This window comes from Carcharodon carcharias, chromosome 5, assembly GCF_017639515.1.
Source record: "Carcharodon carcharias isolate sCarCar2 chromosome 5, sCarCar2.pri, whole genome shotgun sequence".
Lineage (NCBI taxonomy): Eukaryota > Metazoa > Chordata > Chondrichthyes > Lamniformes > Lamnidae > Carcharodon > Carcharodon carcharias.
This window is the reverse complement of record NC_054471.1, coordinates 71,062,765-71,079,360: the sequence shown is the minus strand read 5'-3', so window position 1 is coordinate 71,079,360 and position 16,596 is coordinate 71,062,765. Positions and strand designations below refer to the sequence as shown.

Here is a 16,596-nt window from a genome sequence, read left to right as displayed (position 1 = left end):
AGATATCAAGGAATATGGGGATAGTGCGTGAAAATGACTTTAAGAAGATCAGCCATAAGCTAGTTGAATGGCAGAGCAGGCTTGAGGGGCCGAATGACCTGCTCCTACTCCTATTTCCTATGTTCCTAGACTCCTACTGTCTTGACAGATTTTACTGTCACCTCCCAGGTCATTAATAAATACTGTGAAGAGTAACACTAGTACAGTAGTCTCCAGACTCAAATGCATCCATTACCTACAACCTTTTAGCTGCAAGATTGGAGCTAATTCCTCCTCCGGTGTTTTGAATTGATACTGGACACTACGGAGCTTTTAATCTTGTAACCTAGTTTGAAGTGTTTTATGAAAGACCTTGTGAAAGCCCCGTGAGGCAATATCTCATCCACTACCATAGTGGCTTCATCAAAAAAAAAACTCTTGAAGGTGATGGATGCAATCCATTTTTTCAAATTCAGTTTTGCGAACGGGTTCTTCTCTTTCTCAATGATCATAAAGAGCATATTTTACAATTTCTTCTAGCATCTTCCCCGAATTGGATAGCAGGTTGATCAACCTGTAGTGCCCTAGTTCTGATTTGCTCCTATTATCGAAAATAGGAACTACATAAGCTAGTTTTCAGTCTAAGGAAGCTAACCCTGACTGACTATTCAACCATTAAAGATCCAGGCAAGGAATTCACAGATCACTTTTGGTATCTGTCATGAAAAGATATTAATGTATATAATGTTATTGGAAATTATTTTGAATTGGACTTGTAGTAGTTGTGTGTGTGTTAACTGGATTAAAGCCAGCTAGCCTGGGTGCTTTGATGTATAGTAGTTTTGAGATGTTAAACAGTAAGGTAAAGGGGACATTTGCATTTTGTTGAATAAACCATTCAAAGACTAGGGGTGAAATCTTGCACCCAGCTAGGAAACACCAAGTAATATATTTATATTACTAATATAATTGGTACTATAAAAGAGGTTTTATTGTTAGAAGAGGTGGAGTTCAAAGGGCCTGATGATACAATGAGAATTTGCATTCACAGGGAAGGCTAGATATATACAGAAGAGTTGTGCGTGGAAGTCAGCGGCACGGAAGACCTAAGCCGCCTGTAAGCCTACAACTATGCGAAGGAACCAATTGAAAGGAGCCTCGTTTTGAATTCATAAGATAAAATGTTCTTTGCTTGGTGTCTGTTGCCTTGGAGAAGATTACCTGATTAATTTGAGGATTTGTTTATTAAAGTTATTATGATAGTAATTCGTAGATGTAGCAAATGACACAAAGTTTGGCCGGGTGGTTAACAGTGAAGTTGAGTGTCTTGGGCTACAGGAAGATATAGACGGGATGGTCAAACGGACAGATGAGTGGCAGATGGAATTTAACCTTGAAAAGTGTGAGGTGATACACTTTGGAACGAGTAATTTGACTAGGAAGCATTCAATGAATGGCATGACACTAGGATGTTCTGAGGAACAAAAGGACTTTGGCATGTGTGTCCATAGATCTCTGAAGACAGAGGGGCATGTTAATGGGGTGGTAAAAAAGGCATATGGGTCACTTGCCTTTATCAATCAAGGCATAGATTACAAAAGTAGGGAGGTCATGTTGGAGTTGTATAGAACCTTGGTGAGGCCACAGCTGGAGTACTGTGTGCAGTTCTGGTCGCCACATTATAGGAAGGATGTGATTGCACTGGAGGGGGTGCAGAAGAGATTCACCGAGATGTTGCCTGGGATGAAACATTTAAGTTTTGAAGAGAGGTTGGATAGACTTGGGTTGTTTTCGTTGGAACAGAGAAGACTGAGGATTGACCTGATCGAGGTGTACAAGATTATGAGGGACGTGAACAGGGAGCAGCTGCACCCCTTAGTTGAAGGGGCCAGTCACGAGGGGGCATAAGTTCAAGGTGAGGGGCAGGAGGTTTAGGGAGGATGTGAGGTAAAATCTTTTTACCCAGAGGGTGGAGACGGTCTGGAATGCGCTGCCTGGGCGGGTGGTGGAGGCGGGTTGCTTCACTTCCTTTAAAAAGTACCTGGATGAGCACTTGGCACATCATAACATTCAAGGCCCAGTGCTGGTAAATGGGATGAGGTAGGTAGGTCAGGTGTTTCTCATGTGTCGGTGCAGACTCGATGGGCCGAAGGGCGTCTTCTGCACAGAGATTCTGTGTATATGTTTAATTTCTTACTAAAATTAATAAATGTTTAGCTTATATAATAAAACCTCTGGAGGCTTGGTGGTTTAATTTTTGAATTCAGAGTTGCATCTCAAGCATACCAATTGAAAGTATAGGTTATGACAGTTGTTTAAAGTTTCCCTCTAGGATTTTAAATGACTGTCTTCACCAACTGCTGTGTTATAAAATCTCTTTTCATCACCCTTGAATGGGAACCTGTTCCTACTTATGAACTATTCACCAAGATCAAAGCGTGAAAAAACTATGTGGTGATTTTTCCTACAGCAGTGCATCTGAGGCAAGAATTTATAAAGGTAGGCGATACAGTCTGAGTATAATACTGTTGAAAAATATAATAATAAACTATTTCCAATTATGCTTTTAGGAGTCCTCCTTATGTTTTAATGTATTTATTTTCCAGACTGTTGGAATTCCTATTTTCCTATTTCCTGTTTATTTTCTAGATTAGCTGCAAAGAAGTATACAGGGGCAACAAATTACCGTGAACAGCTGTACAGTACATTCACGCCATGTGGGACTTTTCTTTTTTCTGGCAGTGAAGATGGAATATGTTATGTTTGGAATTCAGAGACAGGTATGTTTCAGTTGTTGCTACCATCATTTTGTTTTGGGATTGATTAGGCTTGTCCGATAGAGATTATCTGCACCGAGCATGAGATTGGTTCATTGTGTTAGAATAACACCATGACAGTGCCATATCACAACAGGTATTATATTATTAAAACATCTCTCTTCTGATTGTTTCCTGTCTGCACAAACTCCTGACGTCACGCTTTGGTCACAATTTTTGTATCAAGCTTTTCCTATTATAAATTCCTTTACCCGCATTTGTAAGAGTTTTGCCCATATAAACATGTACCTGCTATTGTGATATCTTGCCACAAATTACCATTAACTGCTTAAAAATGCTTCTTTTTTTCAGCTGTTTTTTTAATAACTAAAATTCCTAATGTCGAAATAAGGATTTGATCACTTTATTTTACATATTTTGCAATACTATAATTAAATTAATCAATTGAATTAGCTTTTGTGGCTTCATTTAAGTTTTTACTTGAATGCTACAGTCTCTCCTAAAAACCTAGCATTGGATAATTTTTTTTCTCTGTGATTCCATGAGCTAAATTTGGACTGTCCATTCTGAACCTGTACAACATACCTAATTGCGCAAAATGCATCAGTTCCATTCAGTTAGCTCTATTGATGAAATATGAAATATTGATGAAAAACAAGAAAAATCTTGATAAAACTTTGTGATAATGTCAGTGTTTTATGTTCTATAATTTTTTTTTAAAAAATGAATTTAACTGAGAAATACTTGCTTCACAATGTTATCAGAAGTTTTCAAAGGAGTCTGAGTTGAGTTAAACTAATTGTCTCAGCAGTGTATTGTTGATTTAGAAGCATCAATGCTAGTTACTTATATATGAGACAGATTTTCTCCTCCTGTTTTTTTTTATTCTTTCATGGGAGGTGAGCCTTGCTCTCCCTAATTGCCCTTGTACTGGATGGCTTACTAGGCCATTTCAGGGGTCATTTAAGCGTCAACCACATTGCTGTGGATCTGGAGTCACATATAGGCCAGACCAGGCAAGGATGACAGACTTCCATAATGGACATTAGTGAACCAGATGGGTTTTTAACCACATTCGATGATAGTTTCATAAATTTAAATTCCACCAGCTGCCATGGTGGGATCTGAACCCATGTCCCCAGAGCCTTAGTCTTGGTCTCTGGATTACTAGTCCAGTGACATTGCCACTACATCACTGTCTCCCTTTATCTGATTTAGGAGGAAAGGGAGCCAGTGAGATGGACACAAATTAGAGGTAAGGTACTCAGTGTCCACGATGGTTCAGATGGTAATACTCTAGACTTTGACTCAGAAGGTTGTGGGTTCAAGTCGATATTCCAGACGTTGAGCACAAAAATCTAGACTGACACTCTACTGAGGGAATGCTGCACTGTTGGAGGTCCTGTCTTTCAGGTGAGGCACTAAACCGAGGCCCTGTCTGCCCTCTTGGGTGTTTGCAAAAGATCCCATATTGTTATTTGGAAGAAGAGTAGGGGGATTATCCCTAATGTCCTATCCAATATTTATCCCTCAAATCAACGTCATAAAAACAAATATGTCCATTTTCACATTGCTATTTGTGGGAGCTTGCTGTGTACAAATAGGCTGCCGCATTTCCTACATGACAACAGTGACTACATTTCAAAAGTACTTCATTGGCTGTAAAGTTGAAAGTTTTTGTTTTAGAATTCCTCATTCTAATTTGATTTCCTTTTTAAAAGATGCTTTAGCAACATGAACCTAAAATTCAGACTGATACTTCAGTGGAAATGTTGCACTGTTGGAAGTGGTGTCTTTTAAATTGGATGTTAAATTGAGATCTGCCTTTTCAAGTGGATGTTGAAGATCCTATGGCACTTCTCAAAGAAGAGCTGAGGAGTCTTCCTGGTACCCTGCCAATATTTATTCCTCAACCTACATCATCAAAGCAGATTAACTGGTCATTTACCTTGTTGCTTTTGGGACCTTACTGTGCTCAAATGATTAACCGTGTTACCCCACATTACACCAGTGAGTAGACTTCAAAAAGTACTTAATTAACTATAATGATCTTTGGGATATCAGAGATCAAAAGCACTACATCCTTGCAAGTTTTTTTTTAAGGTTACATTTTGAAAGTAAACAGTTCCTTTTAACAAAACAGTTTGAGAATGGAAGGTAGCTGGGGGTGAAATCAAGTGGCAGTGGATAGAGGGTTAATTGTGAGTTAAGAATGGTGAAAGAGGAGCAGGTGCATAAAGAGTTCGACAGGTAATTCAAAGGGAAAGAGGTAGGGACCATGTTGGGAGAGAGGGTTGGTAGGAAAAGGTATGGGTAGTGGCAAGGTGAAGGGGTAAAGGACACAGAAGTTGAGGATCATTTTCCAGATTTAGGCTAGATACTACAAGTTTTCCATGCAGAATGTAAGAGCTCCATAAAGCTGAATGAGACAATAGGTCAGTTGAAGGTAACTGTAATTACATTGGATCCAAGCAATGAAAAAAGATGAGAATCCTGAAGGTCATCTCCTAAACACTGAATAAAAATCCCAGCATCCGTGTAAAAGTAGAATTAGTTGCTGTAAAACCATAAGCCTTTACAAAGCATATCAAATTCAGTTGGGTAATCCATTCAATTTCTGATAAATCTGTCCATTCCTCCTGTGGTTTATAACACACTGAAGGCATATATAGGCAACAAATGTTCAGACATTCACTTAATCTTTACCAAGTTGATGGAGTTATTCTAGAATGTTCTGGGAGCTCCTTTTACATGACTCTATAAAACTTCAGGAGGAGGATTAGTGCTGTACCCTAGTGATGTGTTCTTCATCTCTTTATTTTTATTCGTACTTGGGATGTGGGGATTGCTGGCACAGTCAACATTTTTGCCTTTCCCTTGGGCTGACAAGTGGCAAGTAACATTCATACTACCTAAGTGCCAGGCAAACAAGAGAGAATCTAACCATTGTCCCTTGATGCTTACTATCAACATCCTGAGGGTTACCATTGACCAGGAACTAAACTGGACTAGCCATATAAATACTGTGGCTGCAAAAGCAGGTCAGAGGCTAGGAATCCTGCAAGGAGTAACTCACCTCCTGACTCCCCAAAGCCTGTCCACTATCTACAAGGTACAAGTCAGGAGAGTGATGGAACACCCTCCCCTTTCCTGAATGAGTGCAGTTCCAATAACACTCAAGAAGCTTGACACCGTCCAGGACAAAGCAGCCCGCTTGATTGGCACTCCATCCACAAACATTCACTCCCTCCACCACCAACACACAATTTCAACAGTTGTACCATCTACAAGATGCACTGCAGAAACTCAACAAGACTCCTTATACAGCACCTTCCAAACCCATGACCACTACCATTTAAATGGACAAGGGCAGCAGATACATGGGAACACCACCCCATGGAAATTCCACTCAAAGCCACTCGTCATCCTGACTTGGAAATATATTGCCTTTCTTTCACTGTTGCTGGGTCAAAATCCTGGAACTCCCTCTCTAACAGCACTAAGGTTGTACCAACACCACATGAACTGCAACGGTTCAAGAAGGCAGCTCACCACCACCTTCTCAAGGGCAATTGGGGGTGAGCAATAAATGCTCTCCTAGCCGGTGAAGCCCACATCTCTTGAATGAATAAAAAAAAATTGCACTGGAAGGTGGTGAACTGCTATCATAAACTGCTGCACTCCATGTGGTGAAGATTTCCCACAATGTTGTTAGGTAGTGAGTTTCACTCAACGAGGTTGAAGGAGAAGGAATATATTTCCAAGTCCAGATAATGTGTGGCTTGGGCAGGAACTTGTATGAGATGCAGAATCCCACTAAAAGGTAACAGGATCCCAAAGCATTAGGCAAACGTGCTGCTAAGGAGAGATCATTAAACTGGATAGTCAAATATGTTTCCTAGTGTTTCTTGAAATTATGTCACATTCTTAAAAATGTTTGGCCTCATGTAGTGCCTCAAAATGTGGAGGACATTTGTGAGACAAAAAACACTAAGTTCTTTTTATCTTGATCTTGGCAGCCCAAAATAACAGATATGAAAGCATGGCCCTTGAGAAAACATAACCTAAATATCTGGACAACTTTGGTGATGTGTTGGGCTGGATTAAAAAAAGAAAATACTGGAAATAGTCAGCAGGTTAGGCAGCATCTGTGAAGAGAGAACAGTTAATGGGTGGAATTTTTCTTTTATGAGACTAAGTGCAATGGTGAGTGGTTTCAGCGGTGCCCACCCTGCTGGCCAGAATGGGAGGATCTCGCACCCGATTCTGCGCTTGGCAGCTCATTAATTATGCACAGGTGAGAATAGGCCGAATCACCTGGTGGGGCAGGAACTGATTTGTCTGCGCGCCGTCAGCTGGCGGGGCCAAAGGTCCGTGCGCCATATTTAAATGCCAACCCAACACATACATCTCTCTCTCTCCAGCCCACCTGTCTTCAGGACACATGCAAAGATGTCTTTCAACCACAAGAAGGCCGTAAGCCTCAAGGAGGCAGCACCCCTCTTCACCCCCCCAGACCCTCCAGGCCTTGATCAGAGGAGTGCGGGCACACAGGAATGCCCTGTATCCCAGGGATGGCTCCAGGAAGCACAGTAACCTCAGGTCTCTGGCATGGGAGGCTGCCACAGAGCAGGTCAGTGCAGCTGACACCTTGCCCAAAATGTCATCCAGTGCAGGAAGAGGATGAATGATCTCATCCACTCTGCCAGGGTAAGTCATTCTACAACTCCCTCCAATATCAAACTCTCAACATGGCATCATGCATCTCAAATGGTAGTTCTCTTCAGAGATCTCACACAACCATTAGTTGGGTACAAATACAACACAACCTCTCAGAGACTTTCACATCACTACCACCCCATCTACCATGTTGCTCACACTCCATCCTCTGGCCCTTCTGGGAACTAAGCATTTTACCCAACCTCTGCTCCATTCCTTCTTGTCACATGCCTTTCTTTTTTTAATTCATTCATGGGATGTGGGCATCACTGGCTAGGCCAAATTTATTGTTCAACTCTTGAGAAGGTGGTGGTGAGCTACCTTCTTAAACCACAGCAGTCCATGTGTTGTGGGTACACCCATAGTGCAGTTAGGGAGGGAATTCCAGGATTTTGATCTAACAACATTGAAGGAACGGCGATATATTTCCAAGACAGGATGTTGAGGGGCTTCAAGGGGAACTTCCAGTTGGTGATGATCCATGTATCTGCTGCCCGTGTCTTTCGAGATGGTAGTGGTCGGAGGTTTGGAAGGTGCTATCCAGGGAGGCTTGGTTCCTGCAGTGCATCATGTAGATGGTACACACAGCTATCACTGTGCGTTGGTGGTGGAGGGAGTGAGTGTTTGTAGGTTGGGTACTAATCAAGGGGCCTGCATGGTGTCAAGCTTCTTGGGTGTTGTTGGAGCTGCACTCATACAGGTAAGTGGAGAGCATTCCATCACACTCCAGACTTGTGCCTTGTAGATGGTGGACAGGCTTTAGGGAGTTAGGAGATAACTTACTCACCACAGGATTCCTAGCCTCTGACCTGCTCTTGTAGCCACAGTATTTATATGGCTAGTCCAGTTCAGTTTCTGGTCAATGGTAACCCCCAGGATGTTAATAGTGTCGGTTTCGGTGCTGGCAATGCCATTGAATGTAAAGGGCGATGGTTGGATTCTCTCCTGTTGGAGATGGTCATTACCAGGCACTTGTGTGGCGTGAATGTTACTTGCTACTTGTCGGCCCAAGCCTGGATATTGGCCAGGTCTTGCTACATTTGGATGTGGATTGCTTCAGTATCTGAGGAGTCATGAAGGGTGCTGAACATTGTGCAATCATCAGCGAACATCCCCATTTCTGACTTTATGATGGAAGGAAGGTCATTGATGAAGCAGCTGAAGATGGTTGGGCCTAGGACACTATCCTAAGGAACACCTGCAGTGATATCCTGGAACTGAGATGATTGACTTCCAACAACCACAACCATCTTCCTTTGTGCTAGGTATGATTCCAGCCAGCAGAAAGTTTTCCCCCTTATTCTCATTGACTTCAGTTTTGCTAGGGCTCCTTGATGCCACACTCAGTTAAATGCTTCCTTGATGTCAAGGGCAGTCACTCTCACCTCACCTCGGGAGTTCAGCTCTTTTGTCCATGTTTGAACCAAGGCTGTGATGGTCAGGAGCTGAGTGGTTCTGGCGAATTCAATTAATTCAAATTTCACCATCTGGTGGGATTCAAACCTGGGTCCTAGCACATTACCTTGGGTCTCTGGATTACGTGTCCACCGGCAATATCACTACACCACCACTTCCCCCACATTCAGGCCAAGCTGGAACACAACGGGCAGAATTTTACAAGTCAGCAAGTGGGGCCGGGGCCCGCTCGTCGACGTGTAAAATGATGCACGGTGACGTTGGGGGGAACTCCCGACGTCACCCCGCCCAATTTAAATTTTTAGGAAGGCGGCAATACTGCCAAATCAGCTGTGCACCCACCAAACTGTCAATGGCCAATTGAGGCCATTGCCAGGGTCAATTAAGTAATTAAAGGACCTGCCCGTACAACCTTAAGGTTTGGCGGGCAGGCCAGGAGCCCCGGCGGGAACTAGAAAAAACATGAAACCTCATCCACAGGCAGGATGAGGTTTCATGTAGGCTTTAAAAAATTTTAATAAATATTTTGTAAAAATTATGGGCATGTCCCAACTCATGTCATATGAGGGAACATGTAAGGGAAATTTTATATTTCTATTTTTGTCCTTTTTACATGTACAGCCAATCTCCCTGAGGCAGCACTTAGCCTCAGGGAGATGAGTGCGCTCTTTCGTGCGCAAGCGCAAAAGAGCACACTCTCGACTTTGGGATTTCTTGGGATAATTGGTCTGCCCGCATAAAATGGTGGCGCAACTCCAATCGGGAATGCCGATCGGAAGTGCGCCCCCCCAGACGGGGGGAAAATTCAGCCCAAATAGTGTGAAACATTGCAGACGGGGAGGAGCAGCTGACATCATTGCCGTTGCTGAGTTCAAGGACCTCTCCCAGCAACCTAGTATGGATCACAGCTCTCTCACTTCATCAAATCCTGGCAATCATAGTGACTCACATGCTGTCTTATATAGCTGATGCTCATCAACTGAAACACTTTTTTTATTTTCTAGTCACTGACAGATCGAGGCCCACAAGCCAGCTGAGCATCAGTCCAAGCCCCCAGACTATGCTTGAAGAGGAAGCTGTGGAAGAACCATCACAGCGCTCAAATGAATCCTCCTCCAATTCAGAGAGAGACACGTCAGTGGGGCACATCTATAGATTCAGCTCAGACTCACCTTCTGGGGAACACCTCACTGACACATCCCCACAGCAGTTGGAGGCAGGGACAGCCCAGGTCTCTGGCATTCGGAGGGCTGCTAGAGACCCGCTCAGTCCTAGTCAGATGATGATCCTTTGGAAGCGGCTTCCAAATCTACGCTGGAGATGCAACGACATGCAGCGGAACATCAGACAGAGATTTGACAGTCAGTCAGCAGACTAGAGCTAACGATGGAGGAGTCTGTCCGCATTTTGTCTGATGTCGTGGCTCTGATATGCAAGTTCCTTGATCACCATGAGAAGGCTGGCGACAACCATGGCTCTTGATCCTGCAATCCATGGCCCCACACCCTGGTGGGCACCATCAGGATGTCGGCACCATGGGGACGAGGCACCTTGACCTCCCTCCAGGCGCACCATCTCCTGCAGGAGTCAGAGCAGGGCCCTGCGAGTGGTTGGACGTCCCTGAGATCAAAGGGAATGACATTGAGGCTAGGAGAGATATGGCCAAATCCCCTCACTTAACTTTACTCTTCCTGGAACCTGTCAGTAATTAAAGTATCAGTGGCACGTCTCCTACTTCTCCCTTCCTCCATGGTGTGATTGCGCTCATACTGACCCTCCAACAGTCTCCTGAGGTTCCTGGGCCTCTGGATCTTCATACTCTGATCTTTCATCCTCCATCAGTTCACCCTTTGGAATTGGTTCGCCTCTTTGCATAGCCAGATTGTGAAGAACGCAACACACTGCGATGATGCGGAAAACCCTGTTGGGAGTGTATTGGAATGAGCCACCTGAGCAGTCCAAGCATCTGAAGCGCATTTTCAGAAGCCCTGTGATCTGCTCTTTAAGGGAGTGTGGGGAGCTGTGAGCAGCATTGTACCTCTCCTGGGAACAACTGTGAGGGTAAATCACCGGTGTCATCAGCCAGTGTTTCAGTGGGTACCCCTTATCCCCAAGCAGCCATCCCTGCAGATGTAATGGCCCCTCGAAAATCTCAGACACCTGGGAGCGACTCATGATGTAGGAGTAATGGCAACTCCCAGGCTACCAAGCGCAAATGTGCAGTGTATGCTTCTGATGATCTCACATTGCTGGAATGATAGCCATTGCGGTTTATAAACATTAGGACCTGCTGCCATGGAGCCTGTATAGTCACATGGGTGCAGTCTATTGCACCCTGCACTCTTGGGAAGCCTGAGATGGCGGCGAAGCCAGTAAATCTTGCAGCCTGACTATCTTCATCCAGAGCAAACCTAACAATGATGGGCCTTCCTGTAAGGGCTTTTGTGACCTCCTTTTTGCATCGATGTGTTGCAGACTCAGAGATGCTGCACGGGTCCCCTGTTGATCCCTGGAAAAACTCAGAGACAAAGAAATTGAGCACTGTGGTCACCTTCAAAGCCACTAGCAGGAGATATCCTCCAACTCCATGTGGCATAAGGCCTTCACGAAGATTGTGGCATGTATGATGTACCAGAGCTCGGGACAAATGCAGGCGTGCTTGGCATTGCCTCTCACTCATTTGTAAATATTAGACTCTCAATGATAAACCCTAGGTCTGGCGATTTGCCTCCATTGTCTGGGTCCCTCCTCCTGACCCTCTTGTTGATGCTGTGGCTCCCCTTGACCGTGTGGAGCTGAGCACTGAGTCGGGTCTCTCTCCTCCACCTCCTTCTTTGCATTAGGACCCTGACAAAGGCAGCATTGAACCCTGGATCCATATGTGCTTTTGCCTTCTCTCTGAAAGGAAACGTTGAAGACATTAATGATTGAAAGGGAAAGAAAGTGAAACTCAGAAGATAAAAGGTTTGGAAACTGTAATGGTCCATAGTTTTCCTGCCCTAACTGCATGGTGGCTGATGACGCCTTGTCCCTGAGACACTAGCACACATACTGAGGCGACCAAGATGGCATCGCAGATGTGTAATATCTTGAGCCCTGCGTAGAATGCTAAAGTTTAATTGAGATGAGTGACCCGATTTAGCTCTGTGCTCCAATCTCTGATGTGGCATATTAATGACCAATGAGTAGATGCCCTTTGGCCCGTTAGGAATGTCAACTCTGGTGAACACGTGATAGGCCTTCATTGATGGAATGTGATGTATAATAAAACTGTGCCTCCTTCACTATTGCCTGCGTTCCCAAATTCTAAATTTCTGTGTTACTCTTGAGATGCAGCCACTGTGATATGAAGCTGCAGAGTTCGTGTACCTCTTTAACAGCACTAATGAAACCATTGGCTTTCAGTGGCTTTCATCCCAGGGGGGGGCCTTCCTCCTTTCTCTCTAAGCAAACTCCTGTTCACTCTTGTGGCAACAAGAAGTTAGAGGCCAACCCCAGAAAGGCCCACTTGTGTTCACCCTTCCCCCTCGTAGCTATTCCACAGCCTTCTCTTCGCCTTGCTCCCCTCATGTTCGCCCTTCCTCAGCCTTCCTTTTGCATTACCCACCATTATGTTTGTCATCCCCATCCTTGTCTGACTGACAGTCCACCCCTGGTCGAAGTGCTAGTTTCTGCAATTGGAGTTCTGCCTGACTACCACTGCACAGTGGTGTCCTTGTGTACAATGGGAGTAGAAGACCCAGCACTTCCCAACCCCAGCTGCAGTGCTGGTCACTGTCTGAAAGTGGAGGCCTGCATGAGTAACATAGCACAGTGCTGTCCCTTAGGATAATGCATGCCAAGAGCCGGAGGAGACCAACCCTACAACCTCAGTAGTGTGGCATTCGTTTCAACAAGACCAGCGCAGTGCTATGGCAGGGAGACTATGTATGTTGCGCTCACCTCAAAGTTATGAGCGAATTGAGGTCCCGACTTGTGCACGTCACTCCTTTTCAAATGTGTTTGGGCCCAATGTAATTTCCCACTGGCATGACAGAAGATTGGAAGGCATGACGAGATCCCAGTGAGCAGCTGTATTAATGAGCATTCATGAGATGTTAATGAATGCAAATGGCGTTCACGCCATTAGTCGACGGGATAACCAACCCACCATAAATCTGCCCTTGGGAGAATTGCAAACTGTGTTTATGCTGGCAGATTTACGACTTGTTGCCTCCCACGGAATTCTCCGCCACAGGTAGGATGAGAAAATCTCACCTCGTGTTTCAGATCTGTGACCTTTTATCAGACCTCTGTTTTTCTGTTTCTAACTCAGATTTCCAACATCTGCAGTATTTTGTTTCTGACTTATTGAACTGGATTCCTTTAACAATATTTCAAGCTTTTTGTGCCCTTGTACTTTGGGTTTCATGGTGCTTTCCCTGGAATTAAAGGATTAGACATGAAAAAGATTGAGTGAAAGGGTGTTGTTTATACAGAAGGGCACCATCTTTAGATCATCTCCTTTTAGAAGACAACATTTTTAAAATTTCTCTAGCTTTGAAGAAGAGCCATATGGACTCGAAACATTAACTCTGTTTCTCTTTCCACAGATGCTGCCAGACCTGCTGTGTTTTTCCAGCATTTCCTGTTCTTTTTATATTCTGTCATGGAATGTGGGTATCGCTGGCTCGGCCAGCATTTGTATTGCCCATCCCTTATTGCCTTTGAGAAGCCAGTGGTCAGCTGTCGCCTTGATCTGCTGCAGACCATGTGGCGTAGGCATACCAACAGTGTGTTAGGGAGGGATTCCAGGATTTGACCCATTGCTAGTGATGGAATGGCGATATATTTCCAAATCAGGATGGTGAGTGGCTTGGAGTGGAACTTGCAGGTTTTTATGTTCCCATGCATCTGCTGCCCTTGTCCTTCAAGGTGATAGATTACATTGTTTGGAAGCTGCTGCCAAAGGAGTCGTGGTGAGCTGCAGTGCAATTTGTATATAGTACACTTTGCTGCCACTGTGCGTTGGTGGTGGAGGGAGTGAAGGTTGAAGGTGGTGGATGGGGTTCCAATCAAGCATGCTGCTTTGTCCTGAATGATTTTGAATTTCTCGAGTGTTGTTGGAGCCTCATTGATCCAGGCAAGTGGAGGCACATCTTCAAAATGGTTCCTACCATACCACCCACGACACATGCAGAATGCTACCGTCAATCAAAGAGCGAAATAGATCATAACCCAAAATAGATAATTTTATACTATGAAAGAATTGAGGAAGTGTTAGAATTTTGGGAACTTAGATCATGAGGCACGCTAAGAGCTTAATTCAGAGAAATTGAAACTGATAATGGTTACTGTCTCATTCTCCCACCTGGAAATGATTGAATATATACTGTAGCATGCTTACAATGAATCAGAGACTCACTAGGGATGTCTATGCTATTTAGGGGATAACATCCAGGCCATGGGTTTACATTTAATAAATAAGCCATTCCATTTTTATTAAATAAAACATTCAACAGGCCAGATATGGTGTGAGGAGGCAATAATGAGAGAAAAAAAGCAGCAGGTATTCAGAAGAGGGGAGAGGCCTGGAACTGGCAGAGTGAAGTAGATACTAGTAGCCTGGATATGCGGTGGAAAGAAAAGGTAGACAGACATCAGAAGTGTAGACTACCACATCAACCATGATGGCTGTATTGACCCACAACTTCTCCTTTTCCTGGAAGCCTTGGTGCACCTATCCTACATTACCAATGTTCAAGAGACCATGGGAGTAATACTTACAGTATGAATTTGCCAGAAGAGTACTCCACAGTTGATTTTCCTTGTGCAGGCAGATACACCTTTCTTCACTTGATGTTCTGATTGCCATGACTACACTGGGTTTCATCCATGGCCAGAACTGAGAAGCCCTGGCTAAGAAAGACTCCATCCCTAGACTGTTGTGCACGTTATGTTGGACAGACAGAAGTTCTACTGCTTACACGTCAATGCAGAAACTGAATGTAATTGGGCTTCCCACTTTTCTATGCGAGCCCTGCTCATTTTCCATTAGTGTGTGTATGCTACTGGATATCACAAGCCCAATATCTGTTGATCTAAGTGACCTGTTTTTGTGCTGTAAATTTGATGTGGGAAATCTGTCATTTTTCCCCTCAGGCCTAAATGGGGTTCTCAGATCCACAGCAACGTAGTTGACTCTTAACTGCCTCCTGAAATAGCCTAGCAAGCCACTTGGTTGTATTCAAGATGCGGCTCACCACCACCTTTTCAAGGACAATTAAGGACAGTCAATAAATGTGGTCTTATTAGTGATGCCAACATCCTATGAATAAGTAAAAAACATGGGTAAGGACAGCAGATATCCTTCCCCAAAAAAGGCAGAAGTGAACCAGTTGGGTTTTATCAAAATCCAATAGCTTTGTGATGGCTTTACTGAAAGGAACTCAATTCCAGATGGATTAATTTATTTTAATTGAATTCAAATTGCTGAAAAAAGAGACATGTCGAAGCTTTTCATCTTGCACTTCGCAAGCAATATAAGGAAAAACAACAATTTATACCATGTGAAGGGAGTGCTGATTAGTTGGCAAGTCAATTCTGATTGTTAGAGATGTTGCCATAGAGAATGCACCAGTAATGGTGAATGACAGTTAACTGCCAAGCATTGTTTAAAATTTAAGTGAGGCAGCTTGATCCTGATTATTCATTTCAAATGATGTTTGGCAGTTAACTGTCAGTCACCATCACTGGCACATTCTCCATCACAACGCCTCTACCAATCAGAATCTACTTGCCAACCAAGCAGCACACTCTTCACATACAGTATAAATTGTTGTTTTCCCCTTATATTGGTATCTTTGCGATGTGTCCTGATGAGTGCAAGTTGAAAAGCTTTGACATGTCTCTTTTTTTCCCCACAGTACTCAAGTTCTGTGCTACCAAACGACTGTTTGAATTCAGATTCTCAAACTGCAACCACATTGTTGTGGATCTGAGAGTCGCACATAGGCTAGACCAGGAAAGAATGGCAGATTTCTTTACCATAGAACAGTAGTAAACCAGGTGGAATTTTACAACAAGCCGGTCACCATTACTGACACTAACATTTATTCCAGACTTTAATTAATTGAACTTAAATTCACCAGTTGCTGCGATGGGATTTAAACTCATGTCACTAGATAATTAGTTCGGGCCTCTTGATTACCAGACCAGTAACATAACCACACTGTTGCTGTATCCCTAATATGGTCTGGCCTCCAGACTGACATCAATGTAGCTGACTACTAACTGCCCACTGAAGTGACCTTTGCAAGCCACTAGGTTGTATGAAACTACTGCAAATATCAATAATAAAGCTGGGTGGACCACTGAGCTATGACCCAGGCATCGAATTAAGACACAACAAGGTTTTGAACTTTGGTTCCTTTTATTTTTTGGGTAATATATTGTTCAGTAACTGAGTACAAGGAAATAATAGATGAAGATTCACATGTTTTCATTTCTGGCTTTTAAATGTGGTCACTTTGGAACTATTTTTCAGAAACGATATGGCATTTAAAATTTAATTTGCCCCTTCAAGCTCTTCTAGCTCTATTTGATTAAAATAATCAGATTTAAGGCTCAGTTATTAGTTATATGTTTTGTTGTCTTTGAAGATCACTTAAGATCATTATTCAGTTTATTGTTTTTAGCTATCAGTATTGACCATAATTTCAGTCCT

General features: G+C 43.5%; 1 protein-coding gene across 6 annotated transcripts in view; it reads left to right on the top strand.

Annotated features, from left to right (window-relative positions):
* ahi1 (Abelson helper integration site 1) overlaps positions 1-16,596 on the top strand; it is a 284,978-nt gene that overhangs the window by 90,208 nt on the left and 178,174 nt on the right. For all 6 annotated transcript variants that reach the window (XR_005943129.1, XM_041188744.1, XM_041188742.1 and 3 more), the window contains one exon: positions 2,629-2,759. Coding sequence is in view for 5 of the 6 variants with exons in the window: in XM_041188744.1 (XP_041044678.1) it covers positions 2,629-2,759 (131 nt within the window). In the remaining variant the exon portion in view is untranslated. The remainder of the gene's footprint in view (positions 1-2,628; positions 2,760-16,596) is intronic.